Here is a 22,830-nt window from a genome sequence, read left to right as displayed (position 1 = left end):
TAAGCAACTCTGGACCTGGAGGGCCCAGCTCTGGTTTGCACTGCCTAGGCATTGGTGACAGAAATCTGGGCTATATGGCTGAGGCAGCAGCAAGGGCACTGGTGAAGTGGCAATGGTAGGAACACAAATGCCGTAATCTTGAGAGAGGAGAGTCCATGCTCATGGTGTGTCTGCCATAGCTGAGTCACTGGAGCCTTATGCAGGCAACGAGAGATGTGTGTGATATTGGCAGCACTGGCTGGTGTATTGGTGAGGTGCAGTGTGTGAATGTTAGGCATAAGCCCTGAGTGCCAAGGAGTGCTTTTGGGTCAGTGATCAGGGTGTGGTGCATTGAGCAGAGTGAGCATTTGTTGGTGTGGTGGATATGAATTGCGAAGTAATGATGCATTCATTTAACATGTGAGGTCCTTGTGCTTTCTCCAGTATTGCTTCCATGTCCTAGGGACCAGACTCCAGGCATTAACCTCCCTGGCGTTCTGCTCCAACTTCCTCTGCAGGCTGGTGCGTGAGGGCTCCCTGCCCACCTGGATAAACAGAGTGGTCACCAGAGCCTCCAAGACGGTACAGATTAGAGAAAAACAGCACAGGATCCGTTTGGGTCAATGTTAGCTGTCAAGTGGTTTGCTCTTGTTAATTATAAGAGAGACCCAAGCAAGAAGACTCTGAATGCATTAAGCATCATTTAAAGAGCAAGAGCAACTACTGTGGTTGCAGCAATGATCGAGGCACCTAACTGCTGAACTTTGTGGAGAAAATGGGGTATATTATAGATCAACAGGACAGGTGTGATGGGCAAGTGGCACCTGATGCAGGATATCAATTGGGCAGCAGAGTTTTGGATTAGCCTCTATGTATGGTGAGGGAATTGTTTCCATATCACCCAGGATGGAAAGTTGTGTGGCCAGCTGTTCAGATGGCGTGAGGTCAAGGGAGCAAGACATGGATCTCGTGAACAAGGTTTAGCAATTCCATGGAGACTGATAACTTTAAAATGAAATTTGAGCTTCCAATTAATAGCTGAAAGGAAGCCATGAAATGATTTCACATTGTAAGACTTTTACTGTAACAAAAGAACAAAAGGGCTATTGACTAAACATTATCTTTGTAAGCTACTTATACTTTAAACTACAGAACAGAACTTTCCCCTTTTACTTTTAACACAACTGAAAATCCCACTCCATGGTTATGCTTTACACTGTCCCTTCAGTGGATATTTACTTGTCCTAGAACCGTTCCAAAGTAATTTTGAGCACACAGGGGTTTACTTTTCCTTTCCCAGTCTAGTAAGTTTTAACCCCAGAACTGCCTTTCACAGTGAAGGTTTTTCCTGGAGATTCTCCCTTTAGCTCATGATAGGCAAATCTTCCTGCCTTGTTTTAAATCCTCACAAATTTTGTATTTTTGATGAGCTCTCACCCGCATCCCTGCATGGTGAACCATGGGGCCTTGTCCCATCTATCTGCTCCCTCCCTCTCAGATCCTGGCAGACTGAGCTGTCTGTGAAATTTGGGGATATATTTTTAGAGAACCCTGTTATCTAACCCTACAATGGCTTCCCATGCACCCTTTCAAAGCCCATACCCATGGCAATATGAATCACATGGGTCTTGAATCCAGGTAGAAACGCTGATTATCTATCCTTTAGACCCCAACGCTTTTCTATTCTGGAATTAAATAGCCAGTTTAAAGTATAACCGTTTGCAACCTGACATTCTTAACACCTCTCTGGGACTTGGAGATGTCCATAATCATCATAGCTGTTTTTGCCATTGTCTGCAGGTGTGAATACATTGCACTTTCTCTCCAATAAAACAACTTAGGTACCCCTTTAATTTTTAACAGCCAAACCACCAGGTTTGCTGTTAGCAGAACTCGGAGCATGACCCTCTTCCTTCCAGCAGAACTCAGAACATGACCCTCTTCCTTCCTCCATTTTACCCTAAATTAAAAACGGTCCCAAAACATAACAATCTTATGAAGCTTTGCATTTGTAACAAAGATGAGAAAGATGCAAGCTCATGGCTAGGTTCAGTGGGAAATGATGGAAAGTTTGGGACTGGTGGGCAGTGGGATAAAGGAAATTGATAGAAGCAGTTGAACACTCTCAATCTTAGTAACAATGAGGTTCATGTGCTAATCACACTTGCCTTTGGGTTTATGGAGATGGGTGGTAGCTGAGAAAAGATGTCTGGAGTTATCCTTACTCTACAGGTTTATCCTTGAATTGCAAGCCACTTTGTCAGAAGAGAATGAGTCCCACAAAACTTGATATCAAACTATCTAGGTTTGGTGAAATTGGTGTGACACAGAGGGCCTGTGCACTAGTGCACACTACTCCTCAAAAAAGGGTTATTCAGCTCCTTGTAGCATAATACAGACTCAGCATTAAATGTTTGATTCTTTTAGACATCTTGGTTTGTGTTCCTTGAAGGAGATTTTGATTTGCACTTCCTGTTTGACCCAGCAATTGCATTGTTTATTGCGTTGTGTTGTCTATGTGTACCTTCTTAAAGTTGCGCCTCATATGCTATCTGCACAGTAAAGGAAACTGAAAGGAGGAGGGAGTCAAAGTTCTTATCCTTGCTTTTCCCTGTCATATGTATTCAACTGATAGTTGAATGAAAAGGCATTTTTATTCAGATAAGATTGGTCTTGGACCATTTGTAATGCCTTCATATGTATCTTAGGAAAAATCTGTTCTTTGAAATGAATTGTGAATTGTGTGTTATTTAATTAAATTAAAAATATTGTCTTTACAAATTAATTCATACTTTAGAAAATTTATATTGCTATGTTCATATTTTTAGATAATGAATACCTACATAAAAACAAAGACGGAAATGTTATTCGCTATAACGCTGAAACACAGAAATCAATTAACTTAATACCCAACACAACTTTTGTAAGTACCTACTTTAGCTTATACTTTAAAAGTTGAGCCATGTAGCATTTACAACTGTATTGTTTTACACTGATATTTTACTGTCATCAATTGCACTTATCATGAAATTTGCATCAGGCAAATTGTAGCAATGTGGATAACAAACTTGGGTAATATTTTTAAAGTGAATAAATATAACATAGTAAGATAAAGAGTGAAATTTAATTCGAACACAGCCTATAACAGCAGGACTAGCAGCCATTATAGCATCTCAAAAGACTGTTGAATGGTGAAATCATTAAAATATGGTTTCCTAATATAGTTTCCTACAATGGCCTATGTGCCTCAATGAAAAGTGCAGAAAATGCTTTAAATGGTTTACTAAGTTGTACAGAATGAACAACATCAATAACTGTTACTTTTGAAAACAGATAACAAATACTAATAGATATGACTTAATACAGAGCCCTATTCTGTGCTCCCGGCACAAACTGTGTCAGGAATGGTTATCTGCAGTGGCAAGCTAGCCTATAGCACATAGTGTAATTTTGCATGCGCAAGTTATTTAGGTAGAACATACTCCCAGCACAGGCTTACTCATATGCTGGCATCAGTGCTAATGGAGCAGGTTGAAAACCCTGCCTGCTGCTCAAATTTAAAGGGATGTGGCCATTTCAATTAAGTTTGATATATGAGAAGAAATGTATGGACTAAATCTAAACTGCAAAAACTTGGTGGGTTGGGGTTGGGTGAGGTATTAATACCTTAAAAATCTGAAACACGCTCACTTCTGGCTTCAACAGAGGTGGATTGACAATTTAAACACTTCAGTGAGGTTGGTGGCCTCTGATTTAACCTGCTTTACAGGTTTAACTGTGGCCAGCCTGGTTTCCCAGGCATTGGGCAATGTGGTCACCTTCAGGGAGAAGTTGGGTGCATTTTCAGCACTTCTTGTAGATGAGGGGGAGCAAGGATGCATCCCTGCACATGCCAAAGTGCTTCCATATTAGATCAATACCTAGGTTGGGAATAAGACTTCATCCCAGGCTCTTTCTCGCAGGAGCAGGTAACTTATACTCACTGCAGCCTGATCTGGAATGCTCCCTGTCTGAGTGGAAGTTAAACCAATCAATCAGGTTGACTTCCAGGTCGAGTACCTGTCAAATAAAAACTAAACAGGCTCTGGTGGGCATACACAGGCTTCCTTGCTTCTTGATAGAAAGTCTACTACCCTGCCTACATAACAGTTGAAACAATGGACGTGTTACAGGCAGGAGGGGGGTCAGTACAAGCAGTACTGTCTGTAAACAGAAGGCATTTTGAATTAGTTTGTTTTAAAGAATAAGTGGTGGTGTATTTTTTCCTAACGCCTCGATTCTTGTGTGATCCAATTTTACCAATAATCCACAGCAAACTCAAATTAGGATTAACTCAGAAGGTTAGTTTATTTCACACATTCAAAATCCTTAAAAAGAGTGTCCACAACATCCCACTCTGCATTCCCACAGGAAAGGGGGAATAGAGAAAAGCAGCTTTATAGTACAAGGACCACAGGAAAACTGAATATTGGTTCATGTGGGTTCCAGAGACCCAAAGTCAGAGTCCAATGAGGAGTTCTTTCACGTAGGTGTTTCGAATTCGGCTGGCTGGAGACCAGTGTTATAAGATTCACTTTTCAGGTGGTGTTGATGTCATAAGATGAAGTAGGCACGCAGAGATTGAATCGGCTCTATAGGCAATGGTACGAAATCTTACAACAGAGCCAGGTTAGATGGGCTCATTGTCCTGCCTGGACAGAGCTGGCTTCTTTGTGGCTTGCAACTCTGATGGTAAAACAGCAAACTGGGTGTGCAGCCCAGAAATGTAATATTAAACTGTCCCAAGGGCCAGAGTCTTGGGTCATGTGACCTTCCTCTTCCACAATGACTTCAAAAGGGATGTTTATCCAATTTATGGATAAACATCCTGAGGGGTATTTACGGGTCGGGCGTGGAGAGAATACTTCCTCTTGTGGAAGAACCTCGAACTAGGGGTCATTGTTTAAAAATAAGGGGTTGCTCATTTAAGACAGAGATGAGCAGAGAATGTTTTCTGTCAGAGGGTAGTGAGTCTTCGGAACACCATCAGAAGGTAGTGGAAGCAGAGTCTTTGAAATTTTTTAAGGCAGAGATAGATTCTTGATTAACAAGGGGGTGAAAGGTTATTGGGGGTAGGTGGGAGATTACAATCAGATCAACCGTGATCTTATTGAATGGCAGAGCAGGCTTGAGGGGCTGAGTGGCCCACTCCTGCTCCTAATTTGTGTGTTTTTACACCCGGAATTGGCTTTATTTTCAGTAGTGATAATGTCTCAGCCATTATGCATTGAAAGGGGCGCCATTTATGTTGGGGGTCTGGCGTTTGTGAAACCATTGTCTCAGTAGACCCACTGATTCCGCTAGCAAGGTTGGCTTATCAAATGAAAATGGAATTCCGGTAAATTGAAATTGGTCTGAACAGTCCCAGGTTGTACGTTAGTGGCTCCCTAGGCATAACCAGATGTGACATCCCAGAAACAGAAAAGAGAATTCTTTTGTTCTGGAGAAAAAGTCTAGTTTAGAAATTTTAAAAATAGCAAAAAGGATAAAGTTTTTAAATATATAGTGTTGAGTTTCTTTTCCATGTTGGAGGAACCCACCACAACTGTTAGAAAGTCCACAAGGATTAGAAATATTTGTCTGCATTTGCTCAGGATTCAGAGCTGGGTGCAGAAGATAAAAAGTACATGGTAAAATAGAAGTAAAAGTATTACATATTGGGGCAAGAAAGAAAATCTGAGGATTAGCAGCAAGCAAATATTGGACCTGTGGTGAGGATTGGTGCCTAAACAACACATGAAGTGTAGCCACAGCTGTTTTGCCCATCAAAAGTTATTCTTCCTCTCACAAATCTAAGAGCACCATTGTCGACCCATTCCATTTGGCACACGCTACCCTCCCAACCACAGCAGAGTTTCTATCTAAGCTGCTTTGGCTGCAACAAGAGACACTGTACCTGGAAGTGTGATGTTTTAGAAAAGAAGTTGTAAACAAAAATCTTGTAATACAAAAAATAAAATCAGCCCTAAACTATAAAAATGAATGCAACAGAAGTAAATTGGAGGTAAAATGGTACGGAAAGCAAAAGAAAACGAACTTGCCGACTACAAATTAGAAATTGATGCATCCCCTCAAGTTTCCTGTTCTTGTTTCAAATTGTCAGTGCCGCTAGCAAGAAAACCTCAACTACCAGTGAATAACCAGTTTAAATGAAATCAGTAGTTATAATAAGGCTTATACCAAATGTTCCCTTCTGAAAATACAACAATTTTCTTTGCTAAAAATACACCTCGCTTGCATTAGGTACCCTAATTTTGTGATCCAAAAGCAAAAATACTGTGGAAGCTGAAAATCGGAAATAAGGACAGAAAATGCTGGAAATATTCAGCACGTCTGGCAGCATCTGTGGAGAGAAACAAAGTTAACATTAACTCTGTTTCTCAGATGCTGCCAGATCTGCTGTGTTTCACATTTTCCTATTACACTAATTTTGTGACTCTGGTTGTCCCAGTAAGTCTTCATCTTGCCTGAAGCGCCCCACAATTTTGTGTTCACATAATTTTTTTAAACCTTGAACGTGTTGTTGCTTTCCAAGTCCACACCCATCTTTCCCAGAATTCCATGTGTGAATCCCTCCAATCAGGCTTATGCTCTGCTGCAGCATGAAAGCAGCTCTTATCAAAGACGCAAATGATATCGCATGTGACTGTGACAGAGGTAAACTATGCCTCCTCATCCTATCCTTCTTGACGTGTTTGTATTCTTCGACATCGTTCACCACACCATCCTCCTAGAAAACCTTTTCATCATTGTCCAACTGGTAGGACTTCTCTTGCTTACCTTATTCTTATCTGTCTAATTGTAACCAGAGAATCATTTGCAATGGTGTCTCTTTCCACTCCCACACCTTTACCTTTGATGTCAGCCAAGGATAGGTCCTTGATCCCACCCTATTTATCATGTACAAGCTGCCACTCAGCAACATCATCTAAAACAGAGCATCAGTGTCCACATGTATGTTTATGATACCACCCAACCAGCTCCCCCCACCCTCCACCACCACCACCACCACCAACATCCTGCCGCACACCTCCCATGTTCTAGCCTCCGTAAACTTAAGGTCATCCAAAACTCTGCTGCTCATGTTCTAACTCACACCAAATTCCATTGACCTTTCACCCTGAGTATCTGCAATTTTAATTGCTTCACCCTTGTTGTCGGTGCCTTCAGCTGCCACTGCACTAGACTTTGGAATTCCCTTCCTAAACATCTCTGCCTCTCTACTTCCCCCTCTTTCCTTAAGACACTCCATAAAATGTACTTCTAGGACCAAGCTTTTGATCATCTGCCATAATAATGTTTGTTCAGTGTTAAAATTTGTTTTGTAATGCTTATTGGAAGCACCTTGATGTTTTATTACATGAAAGGTGCTATATGAACATAAGTTGTTGCTGTAGATATAAACCTGTTAACAAATATTGGGTTAAATGACCTGAATTAAGGTAACCATATGTGACCGTAGGTATATCTCATTGGTTGTGTTGGGTATACTAACAAATATAGTTTCCAGTTTCTGATTCAATTGGTTTTATAATGTTTGAATGTCTGCTCACAAAATCTAGCATCTTTGCAGACTGTGCTGGTGAAATAAAACAGTTTTAAAATAAAAGGCAAGGTAGACTTCTTACGTTTTAATTTTACCTTTAACCTTCAATATATAGGATGAGGTCAGAGCTGGTAATTATATGCTCTCAGCTGATGAAAATTTTGTTCTTCTGGAAAGTAATTATTCAAAGGTAAGATTTGGCATTTTAAGTAATATTTATTATTGTTTTAATGAGAGCAAAAGTATTGAATGCATCAAGCTTGCTATTTGTGAATCATACAGCATTTATGAAAAGGAAACTTTTTATAGGAACCTTATCGTATTGCAGGGCTAATGACACAGCCTCTATATCCCAGTGGTCTGACAACACCTCCATTACTAACGATGTAATTATCAAAAGTTTTAATTCCTGACAAATATATCTTTTAATTTTATTGTCAAATTTATATTCCCTCTTAGAATCACGCACTGAAGAATAAATTCCATCTAGTCAAATGAAATTGTGCAACAAAAATGATTTTGCATCATCATTTTGCCCAAAATGATTAAGCAGATTTAGCATTTCTGAAGTCTCGGTTTCAATATGAAATCCATTATCTGGTGAATTAAAAAATACAAGACATCCCTATTCCATGCTAGTCCAAGTGGAGATTCAGGTGAAGCAGAGCATGCAAAAAACATTGATCACCTGCTGGGAAATAACCACTGACAGCAGATGAAGAAAATGCAGAAATGACCGAAGCAGGAAATTTCTGGCGGGGGCATGCTCAAGATGGATGGGATTGGGGGAAGATCACTTGAACCTATTGAACCTTTCTCAAGGGGAAGCCCATGTCCTGAGGTTGGGTTAACAGTTAAGCTTTGGTATGCAGCAGTTCAAGCTGCCCTGGGAGTAGCCTAAAATTTAAGTGTAATTGAAGGCTGGCATTTGTCAGTTACCATTAAGTGAAAATTTGATTTATTGTGCAAAATTATGGACCTTTCATCGACAGGTTATGCTTGTGGTAAGAGTTAGCATATACCTGCACACTGCACAATGCTAACTCCCATGGCCAAGATAGAATGCCAACGATAGGTTTGCCATCAAATTTTACATGAAGCGTCTTTTTAGTTTGCAGTAGCCTGTTAAAGCACCACCATAATTAGTGTTTCAGGTAGAATTAGACACTTTCACAGAGAGTCTTTCCATTAAGGAAGCCTGACTTTAGAGTTTTCCATTAATTTTGGAGTGTAATGTTGCAATTCCCTCCACCCCTCCAGGGATTTTAATATACTCGGTTAGATTTTCCACTCTGTGTGGAATTTAATGCACTCCCCCATGGCAAGTTTGGTGATGGAGTTAGTAGGGTGGGTGGGGGGGGGGCGGTCGGGGAATTTAATTGGGAGGAGGGTGCTGGGCGGAGACCACACTGTCTTCCCACCTCCACCTCAACAATGAAATCCCTGAAGGATTGCTTGCAAGCTCCCGGGGCGGGGCGCGGGGGGCGCGGGGGTGTGATCCGTCGTTCAAAGATACTCAGTGCCTGATCAAGGGACCTAGTATTAGGAAAGGTGGGGGGTCCCATTGAGCACCACCCTCCCCTGCCCTTGGTGCTGACCCCATGACCCCCACCCCTTGATCTGTCTCCTGACATCACTCACCTGTGGCCTGGAATCCAGGGACAATCATAGGGATTGAGCTTAATTTCTTTTCCCGTAGTGGGTTTGAGGGCATCCACCCTCTTCCCCACCACCCACCCTCCCCTCCCCACCTTCCTGCCCTCACCATCACTCACCTATGTTCTGTGGTCTACCATGGATCCTAGGTTCTGGGTTGTGGGGGCGGGGGGGGGGGGGGGCGGAGTTGGGGGGTGGGGCAGTTGGGGGTTAGGCTGGTTGGGGGGTGGGGCGGTTGAGGGGGAGAGGGTGGTTGGGGGGTGGGGTGGTTGAGGGGGGAGGGTGGTTGGGGTGCTTCCCTGGTGGTGCTGCTATTCAATAGAGCTGCCATCCTCTGGTTGGCTGGTAGTTCTCAGCAGACGTGACTCTGTGACTTCTGCCCCAAGGGTCCTTGATCCTGGAGCAGACCCACTGCTGTCTTGTTAAGTGCTTGACTGGCAGTTTATTCGGCGTGTCTTCCCTAAATGAGGTGTGGCAGGGTCCCCGCCGGCTCTCCAGCTGACGGGCAAGACACCCTTTGCCTCCATTAAATCTAGCCGAAGCCTGTGATGGGTGTCATACTGGCAGCAACCATCACCTCCCTGGTGGTGCTGCTGTTCAATAGAGCTGCCAACATCAGATTGACTGGCAGGATTTCTGTTCCTGGGGTCCTTGATCCTGGAGAAGGCCTGACGCTATCAAGTGCCTGAGTGGCACTTAATGTGATACTCTTTCTGTGGTAGCTGGATGTATAGTCACTCCCTCCTGCCAATCACAAGTCATGTGGCTCTGACCAGTGAGCTCTTGGTGCAGGTAATCCGCGGGGCAGGGCTTCTCCAATGAAAGGTCTGGTCGAGCGTCCAAGCACACTAAAAATGACTCTGTAATAAAGTTTAACTGTTTCTTGACGAAACCAGTCCACTCCATAGAGTTATCACATTTAGCGATGAGGTAAAATCAACTTCAACTCTGCACCTCGCCCTGTTGCTGTGAATAAATCGAATTTTAAAGACACATTGCTCATCAGTCATGCTGCTGTTTGGAAGAGTCGATCCATATGATGCTAATATTGAAGATTGGAGACAGTGTGTTGAGCGCCTCGGATTTTACTTTGTAGTAAATGACATAACCACTGAAGAAAAGAGGAAAGCGATTCTCTTAAGTGTATGCGGCACTATAACATATAACTTGATTTGTAACCTGACTGCCCCAAGCACACCCAATTCCAAGTCATATAGTGAGTTAGTGGACTTAGTGAAAACACACTTCCAGCTGAAGCCATCCGTGATAATGCAGTGCTTTAAATTCAATTCAAGAGTTCAGGCCCCATCACAGCCTATTTAGTGAACCTCAAGCAGTTAACAGAACACTGCAACTTTGGAGACATTTTAAATGATATGCTGTGGGACCGATTGGTACGTGGAGTCAAGGACAATGCCATTCAGCGCTGATTAAGAAGCCCTGATGTCTCCATTAAATACTGCCTTATGAATAGATAATGAAAGCTGTAGTGTTTTTGCAGAAACAAAATACTGGGATAGCCCATTCTCAACCCGTTTTACAATAAGTACGCTAACATTATTTCCAAGTACTTTTCAGATTTTATTTAGGATAAATTTAGAAAATATTTGGATGAGGTTTCATATTAATATATTTAGTGATTTCCCCCCCCCCCAAAAAAAAAACATAATTTATCATTATGGTCCATGAGATGCCATAGGACATTTTATTTAAAATTATATTCCCATTATGTATATAATATAAACTGAGGGTTTTTATTAAAGAAATTGGAATCCTTGCTCCTTGTGGCTGGGTAAATTTTTTTCTCTGTGGGTCTGTAGTAATTTGTGTATCTGCTAAATCACTCATATTTAACTCTAGTTCCCCTCCTATCTCTCCTCATGTCTGCTTAAAGCTTATCTTATTTCTTATCCTATTCCCAAAATGACTGATCATTCAAAGTACCATCCTTACTCATGTTAGCTGATATTGTAAATGGTTTCCTCTTCTCAGGTACCGGTCTGCTCTCTTTCAAATCTGCCTTCATCATCCCCCAAAAATTTCACCCTTGACCCTGCTGTCCTTGCAAATTACTACCCCATCTCCAACCTCCATTTCCTCTACAAAGTTCTTGTACCCTCCCAAATCTATGTCCATCTTTCCAGCAACTTCATTTTTGAACATCTTCAATATGGTTTCTACCTGTGATACACCACTGAATTATCACTAATCACGTTCACAAATTACATCTTCTTTGACCAAAACCACGGTGCCCTATTCCACCTCATCCTTCTCGATCTGTCTTTAGGCTTTTATATGGGTGACAGCACCATCCTCCTCTACATCTCTCTGTCCAGCTGAGCATGGCTGCTTTTGTCAGGTTGTGCTCAAACCTATTCTGTCATAGCCAGAAAATCTCCTGTAATAGTTCCCATTTCCACCTCTGCATCTCAAGTCCCCTAAAGATCTATCATTATTCCCCTCCTATTTCTTACCTACATAATATCCCTCAGCAACATCATCGAAAAACACATCAGGTTTCATCTGTACACCTTTAATACCCTATCCTTCTGTGTTTCAGACTGCTTGTCCTACATCCTGTCCTGGGTGAGCAGAAATTTCCTCCAGTTAAACATTGAAAAAGCGGAAGTCATTATCTTCAACCTTCACTACAAACTCCATTCCCTCACCCCCAATTCCATCCCTCTCCCTGGTCATTGCCTTAGATTGATCAAGACCGTTTGCAGTCTCAGAATCCTATTTGACCCTGAGCTGAGATTCCAACTCTGTATCCATTTTATCATAAAGATGACTTGCTACCAACTCCGTAACATTACCTAGCTCCACCCGGCCCACCTCCTGCTGAACCCCTCATCCATGCTTTTGCTACCTCCAGATTCAACTATTCCAGTGCTCTCCTGGCTGGCCTCTCATTTCCAACCTCCACATACTGGAGCTCATTCAAACTCTGTTGCCCATATCCTAGCCCGCATCTGCTGATCCTGCTTAACATTCACCCCTGTGGTCATTGATCTACATTGCTCCCAGTCCACCAAAGCACCGATTTGAAAATTCTTATCCTCATGTTCATACTGCTTCATGGCCTGGCCTCTCCATTCTCTAATGCTACAATCCTCTGAGAACTCTGCATTCCTCCAACTATGGTTCATGTATATACCCACTTTGTCCACCACTGGTGGCTGTGCCTTCAGCCTGAGGTGTTAAGTTCTGAAATTCCTTCCACTAACTTCTCAGCCTCTCTCTGCTCCTTTAACATGTTCCTTAAAACCTATGTCTTTGACCAAGAACATAAGAAATTAAGAAATAGGAACAGGAACAGGAGTGGACCATTCTACCCCTCAAGCCTGCTCCACCATTCAATAAGATCACAGCTGATCGTCTTGTGTTTCGATTTCCACATTCCCATCTAACCCCAATAATCCCTTGATTTCCTTGCCTAACAAGAATCTGACTACCTCTGCCTTAAAAATATTCAATGACCCCGCCTCCACTGCCTTCTGAGGCAGAGAATTCCAAAGTCACACAACCCTCTGAGAGAAAAACATTCTCCTCATTTCTATCCTAAAAGGGCGACCCCTAATTTTAAAACAGTGCCCCCTAGTTTTGGCACACCCACAAGAGGAAACATCCTTTCGACGTCTACCTTGTCAAGGCCGTTCAGGATCTTGTATACTTCAATCAAATCACCCCTCACTCTTCTAAACTCCTGTCTGTCCAACCTTTTCTCATAAGATAACCCACTCATTCCAGGTATGAATTCCAAGTAAATCTCCTTTGAACTGCCTCCAATACATTTACATCCTTCCTTAAATAAGGAGACCAAAACTGCACACAGTATTCGAGGTGTGGTCTCACCAATGCCCTGCATAACTGAAGCATAACATCCTTACTTTTATGCTCAATCCCCCTCATAATAAAGGATAGCATTCCATTAGCCTTCTTAATTACTTGTTGTATCTGCATACTAACTTTTGTGACTCATACTAGAACACCTAGATCTCGTTGCACCTCAGAATTATGCAGCCATTCTCCATTTAAGTAATGCTCTGCTTTTTTGTTCTTCCTGCTAAAGTGAACAACTTCACATTTTTCCATATTAAACTCCATTTGCCAGATCTTTGCCCACTCACTCAACCTATCTATATCCATCTACAACCTCCTCATGCCCTCTTCACAACATACTTTCCTACCTCTCTTTGTGTCATCTGCAAATTTAGCTACCATGTCTTCACTTCCTTCATCTAAGTCATTGATGTAAATTGTAAAGAGTTGAGGCCCCAGTGCAGAACCCCTGTGTGACACCACTTGGCACATCCTGCCAAACAGAAGACCCATTTATGCATACTCTCTGCTTTCTGCCAGCCAGCAACTCTTCTATCCATGCTAATATGTTATCCACTACACCATGTAGTTTTATTTTCCATAATAATCTTTGATGTGGCACCTTATCAAACGCCTTCTGGAATCCAAGTACAGTGCGTCTAAAGGCTCCCCTTTATCCACTGCACATGTTACTCCTTCAAAAAACTCTAATAAATTGGTTAAACTTTGGTTTCCTATCACAAAACCATGCTAACTCTTCCCTATTGCCTTGAGCTCTTCTAAGTGCCCAGCTATAATCTCCTTAATGATCAATTCTAATTAACTTCCCCATGACAGACGTCAAGCTAACTGACCTATAGCTTCCTATTTTCTGTCTCCCTCCCTTCTTGAATAGAGGGATTATATTTGCTACTTTCCAATCTGGTCGGACCTTTCCAGAATCTAGTGAATTTTGGAAAATTAACACCAATGCATCAACTACCTCACTAGCCACCTCTTTTAATACCCTAGGGTGTAGTCCATCGGGACCCGGAGACTTGCCAGCCTGCAGCTCCATCAATTTGCTCAGTACCGTTTCCGAGATTTTAATTTCACCAAGTTCCTTTCTCCCGTTCACTTCCTGATTTGCGGCTATTGCTGGAATGTTTTTGTATCATCTATAGTGAACACAGAAGCAAAACATTTGTTCATTTCTTCCACCATTTCCTTATTATCTACTATTAACTACCCACTGTCACTCTCTAGAGGACCAACACTCACTTTACTTATTCTTTTCCTTTTTAAATACCTGTAGAAATTCTTGCTATCCATTTTTACATTTCTAGCTAGCGTCCTCTCATACTCTAATTTCTTTCTCCTGATTAACCTCTTATTCATTCTCTGCTGTTATTTATACTCTGTCCAATCATCCATCCTGCCACGCATCTTTGTGGAGTTGTACACCTTTTCCTTAAGTTTGATGCTTTCCTGAACATGCTTTTGGTTACCTATTCCTTCTTTGGCTCGATGTAAATCATTGTCTGATTAAGCTCTTGTGATATGGCTTAAAAATGTTTTACTACATTAAAAGTACTTTATAACAAAAGTTATTGTATCCTGATGATTTCTCTTAATTTCTTCACAGCTATGGAGACATTCTTTTACAGCCTCATATTCTATTTTTGATTTGAATTCTCGGTCAGTAAGTTTTGAATAAAGATATTAAGCATTGTTTTCTTTATTATTATTTGTACCTCACACAAAAATATGTTAATTTTCTATTTTTAAAATCTTTTCTTCCATAGAAAATTTGTTACCACCACAAATCTCCCTCAAGAAATCCAGTACATAGCATGGGCTCCAGTGGGTCACGCCTTGGTTAGTTGAATGTATTTAACTATGTGAATCAAAGTTGAATGTGTGCATCTTTAATAATAAATAAAATTAAGCATTTAGATTGAACAGTTTGGAAACTGGTGCTGTGTTAAATATGTTAAAAATTTGTAACATAAGACATTTCATGATATGTGTATTAATAAAAATATCAAATTTGTAATTATCTGCAAGTTTGCTCCAAGTTTCCACTTCTGGTATTTTTGTTGGATTTTTGGACCAGATGCTGGAATCAGGGTAGATTTGTGAATTATTTATTGCCCAAAGCATTGAGAGAACTTCTAAACAACATTTTAGCATGACTCTTTTCCTCCCTTTAGGTTTATGTTTGGAATAACAATATTTACTTTAAAACTAATCCCACAAGCCCTGTTGTAATTGTAACAGGCAACGGAGAGAAAAATAAAATTTACAATGGGATTCCTGACTGGATTTATGAGGGTAAGCTAATGTATATGATTAGTTAGTACATATTTAGTTCCCTGCAACTTTTTTGTTTGCCTTACTAGAAGTTTCCTGCTCCTTTCTCTTCTCTTTTCTTGCTTAGATTGATTAGTGATGGTCCACCCTGAGATGCAGGTGGTAATTTTAACCTCCAGAATACATGGGTTTGAGTCAAGTGGGAAGCTAAAGTGTAAAAAATATCAAACCCAAACGAACCCAGCTTGCCTCGAACCCACTCACTTTTGGTTTTAACAGAGGCAGGACGGGGTTTGGGCAACCACCCCATTCTCAGGAACCTTTACTGCACCCTCTCTACATCCAACGTAAAATGTGGTTCCTAGAATTGGACAGAATACTCCAGTTGAGGCTGAAACAGTGCCTTAAAAAATGTTCACCATAATGTTTTTGTATTCTATACTTCTATTTATAAAACCTGGGATCCCATGTGCCTTATTAAAGGCTTTCTCAATCTGCCTTGCCACCTTAAATGATTTGTGCACACCTATCTTCATGTCGCTCTGCTCTTGCACCCACATTAGGATTGTACCTTTAATTTTGTATTGTCTTTTTCCACTCCTGCCACACCTCTGGTTGTCCATGACATCCCTCCCGCTGATGTCTCCCAGAATATGTCCAACCAGAGTTGGCAACCCTATATTACCCTCACCACCCTCTCTGTTAACTCATCAAAAACCTCAACCAAATTAGTTAAACAGTTTGTCTTTGTAATAGGTTTTAGGCAAGTGACAGGGGGAAGGTGGGAAAGAGAACAATAGGGAAAAGGAGACAAGTAAAGGAACAAAAGATGTGTCCGGAGGAGATGTGAATGGCAGAATGATGAACAGTTGCTGCATCAAAGCGCAAAATGAGAGAGAAAAACCAAAGCCAATAAAGAAAAAGGAGGAAACAAAATGGGGCAAAGATTATAATCTGAAATTGTTGAACTAATTGTTAAGTCCTGCAGGCTGTAAGTGCCTAATCAAAAGATGAGGTGCTGTTCCTCAAGCTTATATGAACATGCAAAAGAGGAGCAGGAGTAGGCCATTCGGCCCCTCAGACCTGTCCTGCCATTAAATAAGAACATAGCTGATCTGATTGTGGCCTCAACTCTACATTCCTCCTACACCTGATAACCTTTGAAACCCTTGTTAGTCAAGAATCTCTGCCTTAAAAATATTCAGTGACCCTGCCTCCAGCAGTCTCTGGAGAAGAGAGTTCCAAAGATTCACGACCCTCTGAGAGAAAAAGTTCCTTCTCATCTCCGTCTTAAATAGGAGACCCCTTATTTTTAAACTGTGCCCCCAAGTTCTAGTCTCACCCACAAGGGGAAACATCCTTTCAGCATCCATCCTGTCAAGTCTCTTCAGGATCTTGTATGTTTCAATTCAATCACCTCTCAATCTTCTAAACTCTAATGGATACAGGCCTAGCCTGCCCAACCTTTCCTCATAAGATAACGCCCAAATCCCAGACTTCAGTCAAGTGAAGTTTCTCGGAATACTTGAAAAGCATTTATATCCTGTCTTAAATAAGGAGACCAAAACTGTACACAGTACTCCTGGTCTCACCAATGCCCTGTATTACTGTAGCAAAACATCCCTACTTTTATATTCCATTCCCCTTGCAATAAGCCACAACATTCCTTTTGCTTCCCTAATCACTTGCTGTACCTGCATACTAACTTTTCCTGATTCATGTACCAAGACACCCAGATCCCTCTATACCATAGAGATCTGCAACCTCTCTCCATTTAAATAATATGCTGCTTTGCTATTCTTCCTGCCAAAGTGGACAAGTTCACATTTTCCCACATTGTACGTCATCTGCCAAATTTTTGCCCACTCACTTAACCTATCTATATCCCCTTGCAGACTCCTTATGCCCTCTTCACAGCTTATTTTCCAGTGTGTAATCAGCAAATTTAGCAACCATGCATTCGGTCCCTTCATCCAAGTATTCAGCCTCTTCATCCAATTTGAGCTTTATTGGAACACTGCAGGAGACTGAAGACAGACAGCTAGGATAGGAGCAAGGTGGAAAATTAAAATGACATATGACCAGAAGCTCAGGGTCACACTTTCAAACTGATCTATTACTTAGGTGATTTACAATCACAGTTCTACAATATTTAAGTCTCAGTTGCTGATAGATGATTAAAACATGTTCTGTTGTTATAATTATTTATGTAGTGCTGGAAATGATCAGAAACCAAAGTAATATCTTTTTCCTTTCCACAGAGGAAATGCTATCCTCAAATAACGCTATCTGGTGGTCACCAAAAGGAAGTTTTTTTGCCTATGCAGAACTCAATGATACGCAGGTTCCACTTATAGAGTATTCTTTTTATGGCGAAGGACAGTACCCAGAAACAATAAAGGTTCCATACTCAAAGGTACAATTCCTAAACCAATATCTGTATTTTCAAAATTAATATTATATACAATTATGGGGAAATTCTCCTCCAACCTGCCCCCCGCCAAAATTGCATGCAACATTTGTGGAGAATGTCAGAAAATTCAGGCAGTGAGGTCTAATACTACTAGCATTTTCCTCCCCAGCCCTAACCAGGACTGCTGCTGGCCACTACTTGCCCAACAACGTACTGCCACCACCACCCGGCACCTCCCCATTGCCAATACTACTCCCACGTTCCCACATCTCTTGCACAAACCACCGCATTCAAATAGAAGTGGGGACTTGGGCTTGGGCCCCGATCGTCCAATAAAGAGAAAGGGTTTTGTAGTGCTCCCCACAGAGCACTGAACAGTTACCTTCAGAAGGCCTCGGTCTCAGCTAATTTGGGTGGAATCTTGTGCCCTTCTCCTGTGGTGAGTTTGTTAGCAGTGGGGGGACCATTTAATCGGGCAGGAGGGTTGCAGGTATGGACTTCATGGCCTTCCTGTCCCCACCCCAATTAAGTCTGTGGTGGGAAGGCCTATAGATGGTGGCACCGCTGTTTAATAGAGCTAACAGCCTCCGATAGGCCAGCAGCTCTTGGCGGAGGAGGAGAGGGGGAACTTTCATCCATGGGGTCCTTGACCCCAGGAGAAGATCCACCGCTGGCCTGTTAAGTGCTTGAATGACACATGATGTGGCGGCCTTGTGGATAAGAGGCACCACAGGGCTCTCGCCAGTTCTCCAGCCAGCAACCAAGACTCTAACCGCCTCCACAAAATTCTGCCCTTTCAGTGAGAGCCTTCGTTTTGGTCTTCAAGGCACCTCTGCACCTTTAAGGTCCCTCAGTGTCTCTTCTTTTGCAACACTGCCAGTGTATTCTCGGTTACACTCTTTGTACCAGGAATCCTCTGTGTGTATGATATGCCTCAACCTAGAACATGGGACAGAGTTGGGACCAATATGGAAGGGCAAGCAGAAGTCCCCAACTGCTGGAACTCCACCTCAAAGAGAAAAATTCCACCCCCTTAGATTTTGAAGCTTTCTTATGCAAAGAAGTAATATAGAGGCTAGCCCCATCCATTTGGGAAACTAATATTTAATAAGACACACAATATGATGAGGGATATTCATAGGAAATAGGAGCAGGAGGAGGCCATTTAGCCTGTCGAGCTTGCTCTGCCATTAAAACAGAACAAGGCTGATCATCTACCTCTAAGCCATTTTCCCCACTATCTCTTTATCCCTTGATGTCATCATAAACTCAGCTGAATTTGGCTATACATTTGTAAAATATAAGTCACTTGCGAAAAGTGTTTCAAAATAGACAAATTGTATTGTAGAAAATGGCTACATGTTTTAAGTATATGCCATCAACAAGGAACTATATTGCTGAAAATATTTGTTATCAATACAATACTTTTTTTTCTTAAAACTAGGCTGGTGCTGACATTCCTACAGTGAAGGTATTTATTGTAGATATTAAGGACCGAAAGCCTCAGGAACTTTCAGCCCCAGAAGAATTTCGTTCAAGGTATTCCTTTTTCCTTTTCTCTGGTTATCTATCCAAGCTCATTCTTTAATCAATATAGAAAGCTAATTATCTGTGATGAGCATAGCAGTCAAATTCATTTCCTTCCTTACACATTGTCCACACATGAACATTTCCCTGTAGTGGCTAATACATAGTGATGGCAAGGAGGAACCCTATGGCCAGAATTTTCTGGTTGGTGTGCGGGGACGGGCCCCGCATGCCGACGCGTAAAGTGACGTGCGGTGACATCGGGCGAGCGTCCCAACGTCTCCATGCGCCATCATAATATTTAGGTGGGCGGACGCGCGATGTTCCCCGATGCGCGCCCGCCATTAATTAATCAGGTACTTAAGGCCCTTGAGGTAGCAACTGTCTTCAGGACGTTGCACGGGCGCAACGGGCAGGCGGGTAGGAGACATTCGTATAAACCTCATCCATGGGTGGGATGGGAGGGGCAAGTGAGGTTGCGAGTGGTATCTGTTAGATATTTAATTGTGAAAGTTACTGCTACTTGCCTGTGTGAGCACGAATACTTCAAAACTCTTCACAGCTGCTTGGACAGGAGTAACAGCCTCCAGGTCAGGACTCTACAGTAAAGATCATTTCTGGGGCCATGCAGGTTTCAGGAAGCCTTCCCTTAGCCTGGGAATGAGAGTTGTGCCATCCACTGGAGGCACCTCCTCTGGGGAGGAAGGGAGGGCCAAAAAGGGGAGGAGGCCAGGAGTCCACATTCAGCCTCCAGGGGAGCCACCTTTGAGAGGAGAGGCGCAGGCACAAGGGGTGCAGGACCAACAGAAAGTCCAAGGTGGAAGGGGCTGCATAAGACGCCACTATCCTGCTGCCAGGGTAATACAGGTGGCGAAGCAGCTACCTCATTATGTCTTAGGTGCAGTGCTGAAGAAGGCTCCGTCTCTCAAGGGAGACAGTCGCCTCCATTTGTCAGATGATAGGCCCTGATATCTGCGCCAACTGTGTGATTGGACACCCCATGCCAGTGGTGCTGAAGGTCACAGCTGCCCTCAAATTCTATGCCTCCAGCTCTTTCCAGGGTCGGTGGGTGATCTTTGCGGAGTCTCCCAGTCAGCTGTCCACACTTGTGTCAAGCAGGTGACAGACGCTCTGTTCAGGCGTGCATTGACTTTCATCCACTACCGCTGGGACACGGCCAGCCAGACACAGTGAGCCAGAGGCTTTGCAGCAATTGCTGGCTTCCCCCATGTCCAGGTTGTAATAGACTGCACACATGTGGCCATCAAGGTGCCAGTGGGTGAGCCTTCGTCAACAGGAAGGACTTCCACTCCATGAACGTGCAGATAGTGTGTGACCAGAGGATGCAAATTCTGCAAGTCTGTGCAAGGTACCCAGGCAGCTCCCACGACGCTTACATACTCAGACACTCCCAGGCGCCGAGGCTCTTCAGTACTCCAACCCGGCTGGATGGATGGCTGCTGGGTGACAAGGGCTATCCCCTCAGAAGGTGGCTCATGACACCTCTTCGCCATCCAAGAACAGAGGCTGAGCAGCGGTACGATAGGAGCCACGGCACCACAAGGGCTGTGGTGGAGAGAACCATTGGTCTTCTCAAGATGCACTTCCGATGCCTGGACCTTTCAGGGGTACACTCCAGTACCCCCAGATTGTGTGTCACTGATAGTGGCTGCATGCTGCGCTTATCACAATCCTGCACTGGAAACGGGGGACGCAGTAGAGGAAGAAGATGTAGACGCAGTTGCTCCAGCTGCACACGATGAGTCCAGTAGTGAGTCCAAGGATGAGCACACACAGGAGAATGCTGAAGGGGTTGACGTTGACCTGGGACTACTCCAGGGAGGCAGGGACACCCGGAGGCTTTAATCCAAAGAACCTTCAGCTAGCCCACCACAGATGGACCTTCAATACACGCCAGGGCTGCAGGCTCCATACTCGATACCTGAGAGCAATATTTGCCTGAATAGGAACATTAACTAAGGCCCTTGTCAATAAAGTTCAATGTCAAACAAGTCACTCATAACATCATGGGTTCCCTTCCACCCGCAGAAGTAAGGAATCACCCTGAGCCATGCTTAAATATAAAAATTTAATGAGATTACAAAATGAACTTCAGAAACCAAAAAAAGTGTTGCGCATCACACAAATTCTTAATGAACTAATAGCGGGGTAACATAAAAGCACCAGTGAGAAACCCATGGTTTGCCTAATGTGCCTTAAATTTACACTTATGGGTGCCACGTCTAGGTGCTCCCCCCTCGCTGGCACTGGCATCTGAGACAGCCTGCCCACTGTGCTGTCCTGTTGGCCTTGATCACCTTGGCAGCCGTCCTCTGGTGCATGGAGACTTTGATGGCCCCGCCTGGGAGGGAGCGGCCAGTTCCACAGCTGGCATCTCCCCAGTTGCCGCAGCCTCATCGGATCCCATGGTCACTGGCAGAGGGGCGGAGGAGCTGCTGCCCTCATCCGGAGCACCCTGAAAGGAGCCCACATAGACAACAGGCAGCTGCTGCACTGACGTGAGATCACGTCGAACTTCCCTACTCACAGTTAATGGATTGGCACCAAGCTGGGATACTTAGTGTCCAAACCATCTCCCACACTGGCACTGACCAGCTGAGGTCAATGCCGCTGTGTGGGCTTGCAGGTCCGAGCGCAACCCCAGGAAGCCCTGATTGTTCTCCTGGAGAAGCCTCTTCACGAGAGTCGCCGCTCTCTCCACGGAGGAAGCATGGCGCTCAGACATGAGGCTCATTGCATCGGTGATGCTCCACGTGGACTCCTCCAGCACGGGCACCATGCCACGCATTGCCTCATGTATCTCCGCCAGATCCTCCTGCATACTCCGCTGCACTTCCAGCATTTGCTGTCTCACGGACGACTCCAGAGGCATATCATCAGCCACTGACCGAGCATGTGCCTGGTCACCAACAGTCCTCCAACTGCTGATGCCCTGGGCACTCTCTGTCTCTGCCTGCACCTCAAGCGAGTGTGAAACGCTCTCACTATTGTGTCCCGGGACACTAGCCGAAGATCTAATTCCCACCGAGGTGCTAGTGTCTGCGCTGGCACCTGCCTGGCAGAGATGGTGTGATGCTGGTGAGTCCGAGACTTCAGGGCCCTCAGGTGTGAGAGTTGGCCCCTCTGCCTCCTCCTTCCGGCCCTGCTCCGGTGATGCTGAAAGGAAGAACAAGGACATTTGATTAGTTAAAGTGGAGACAATGTCAATGTGCATGCCTGTCCCCCGGATCATTATGCGCTCATCCTTCCACAATCAATGGTCAACCCGTGTTGCAAACTTCAATCGCTGAGCATTCAGCAGTGCCATGGCTGCTGGGACACAAATGGTGACCTCAGTGCTCAGCAAAAATAACTCCCTGTGGCACCCCAGCCTCACCGCCACCTGGGCGCATGGCGCCTCCCCAGATCCATGGCCTGCTGTTCAAAAGGAGTCAAAATGGCCAACTGGGCCTGCCCTCCGCCAGTCCACGTCTGCTCGCTGGAATTGTTTGCAGTCTTCTCCTGAAAATGAGAGAGGAGCATTGATTAGTCCAGC

The 22,830-nt window shown here is 43.6% G+C and overlaps 1 protein-coding gene across 9 annotated transcripts in view; it reads left to right on the top strand.

Moving 5' to 3' along the window:
- Nucleotides 1-22,830, top strand: part of fap (fibroblast activation protein, alpha) — a 111,351-nt gene that overhangs the window by 21,754 nt on the left and 66,767 nt on the right. For all 9 annotated transcript variants that reach the window (XM_078552288.1, XM_078552283.1, XM_078552286.1 and 6 more), the window contains 7 exons: nt 2,808-2,902; nt 7,680-7,754; nt 14,667-14,719; nt 14,827-14,899; nt 15,235-15,355; nt 17,596-17,750; nt 19,192-19,286. In XM_078552288.1, the coding sequence (XP_078408414.1) occupies nt 2,808-2,902; nt 7,680-7,754; nt 14,667-14,719; nt 14,827-14,899; nt 15,235-15,355; nt 17,596-17,750; nt 19,192-19,286 (667 nt within the window). The remainder of the gene's footprint in view (nt 1-2,807; nt 2,903-7,679; nt 7,755-14,666; nt 14,720-14,826; nt 14,900-15,234; nt 15,356-17,595; nt 17,751-19,191; nt 19,287-22,830) is intronic.

Source organism: Cetorhinus maximus, chromosome 11 (assembly GCF_964194155.1).
Source record: "Cetorhinus maximus chromosome 11, sCetMax3.hap1.1, whole genome shotgun sequence".
NCBI classification, from domain to species: domain Eukaryota; kingdom Metazoa; phylum Chordata; class Chondrichthyes; order Lamniformes; family Cetorhinidae; genus Cetorhinus; species Cetorhinus maximus.
This window is presented reverse-complemented; position numbering and strand designations above follow the sequence as displayed.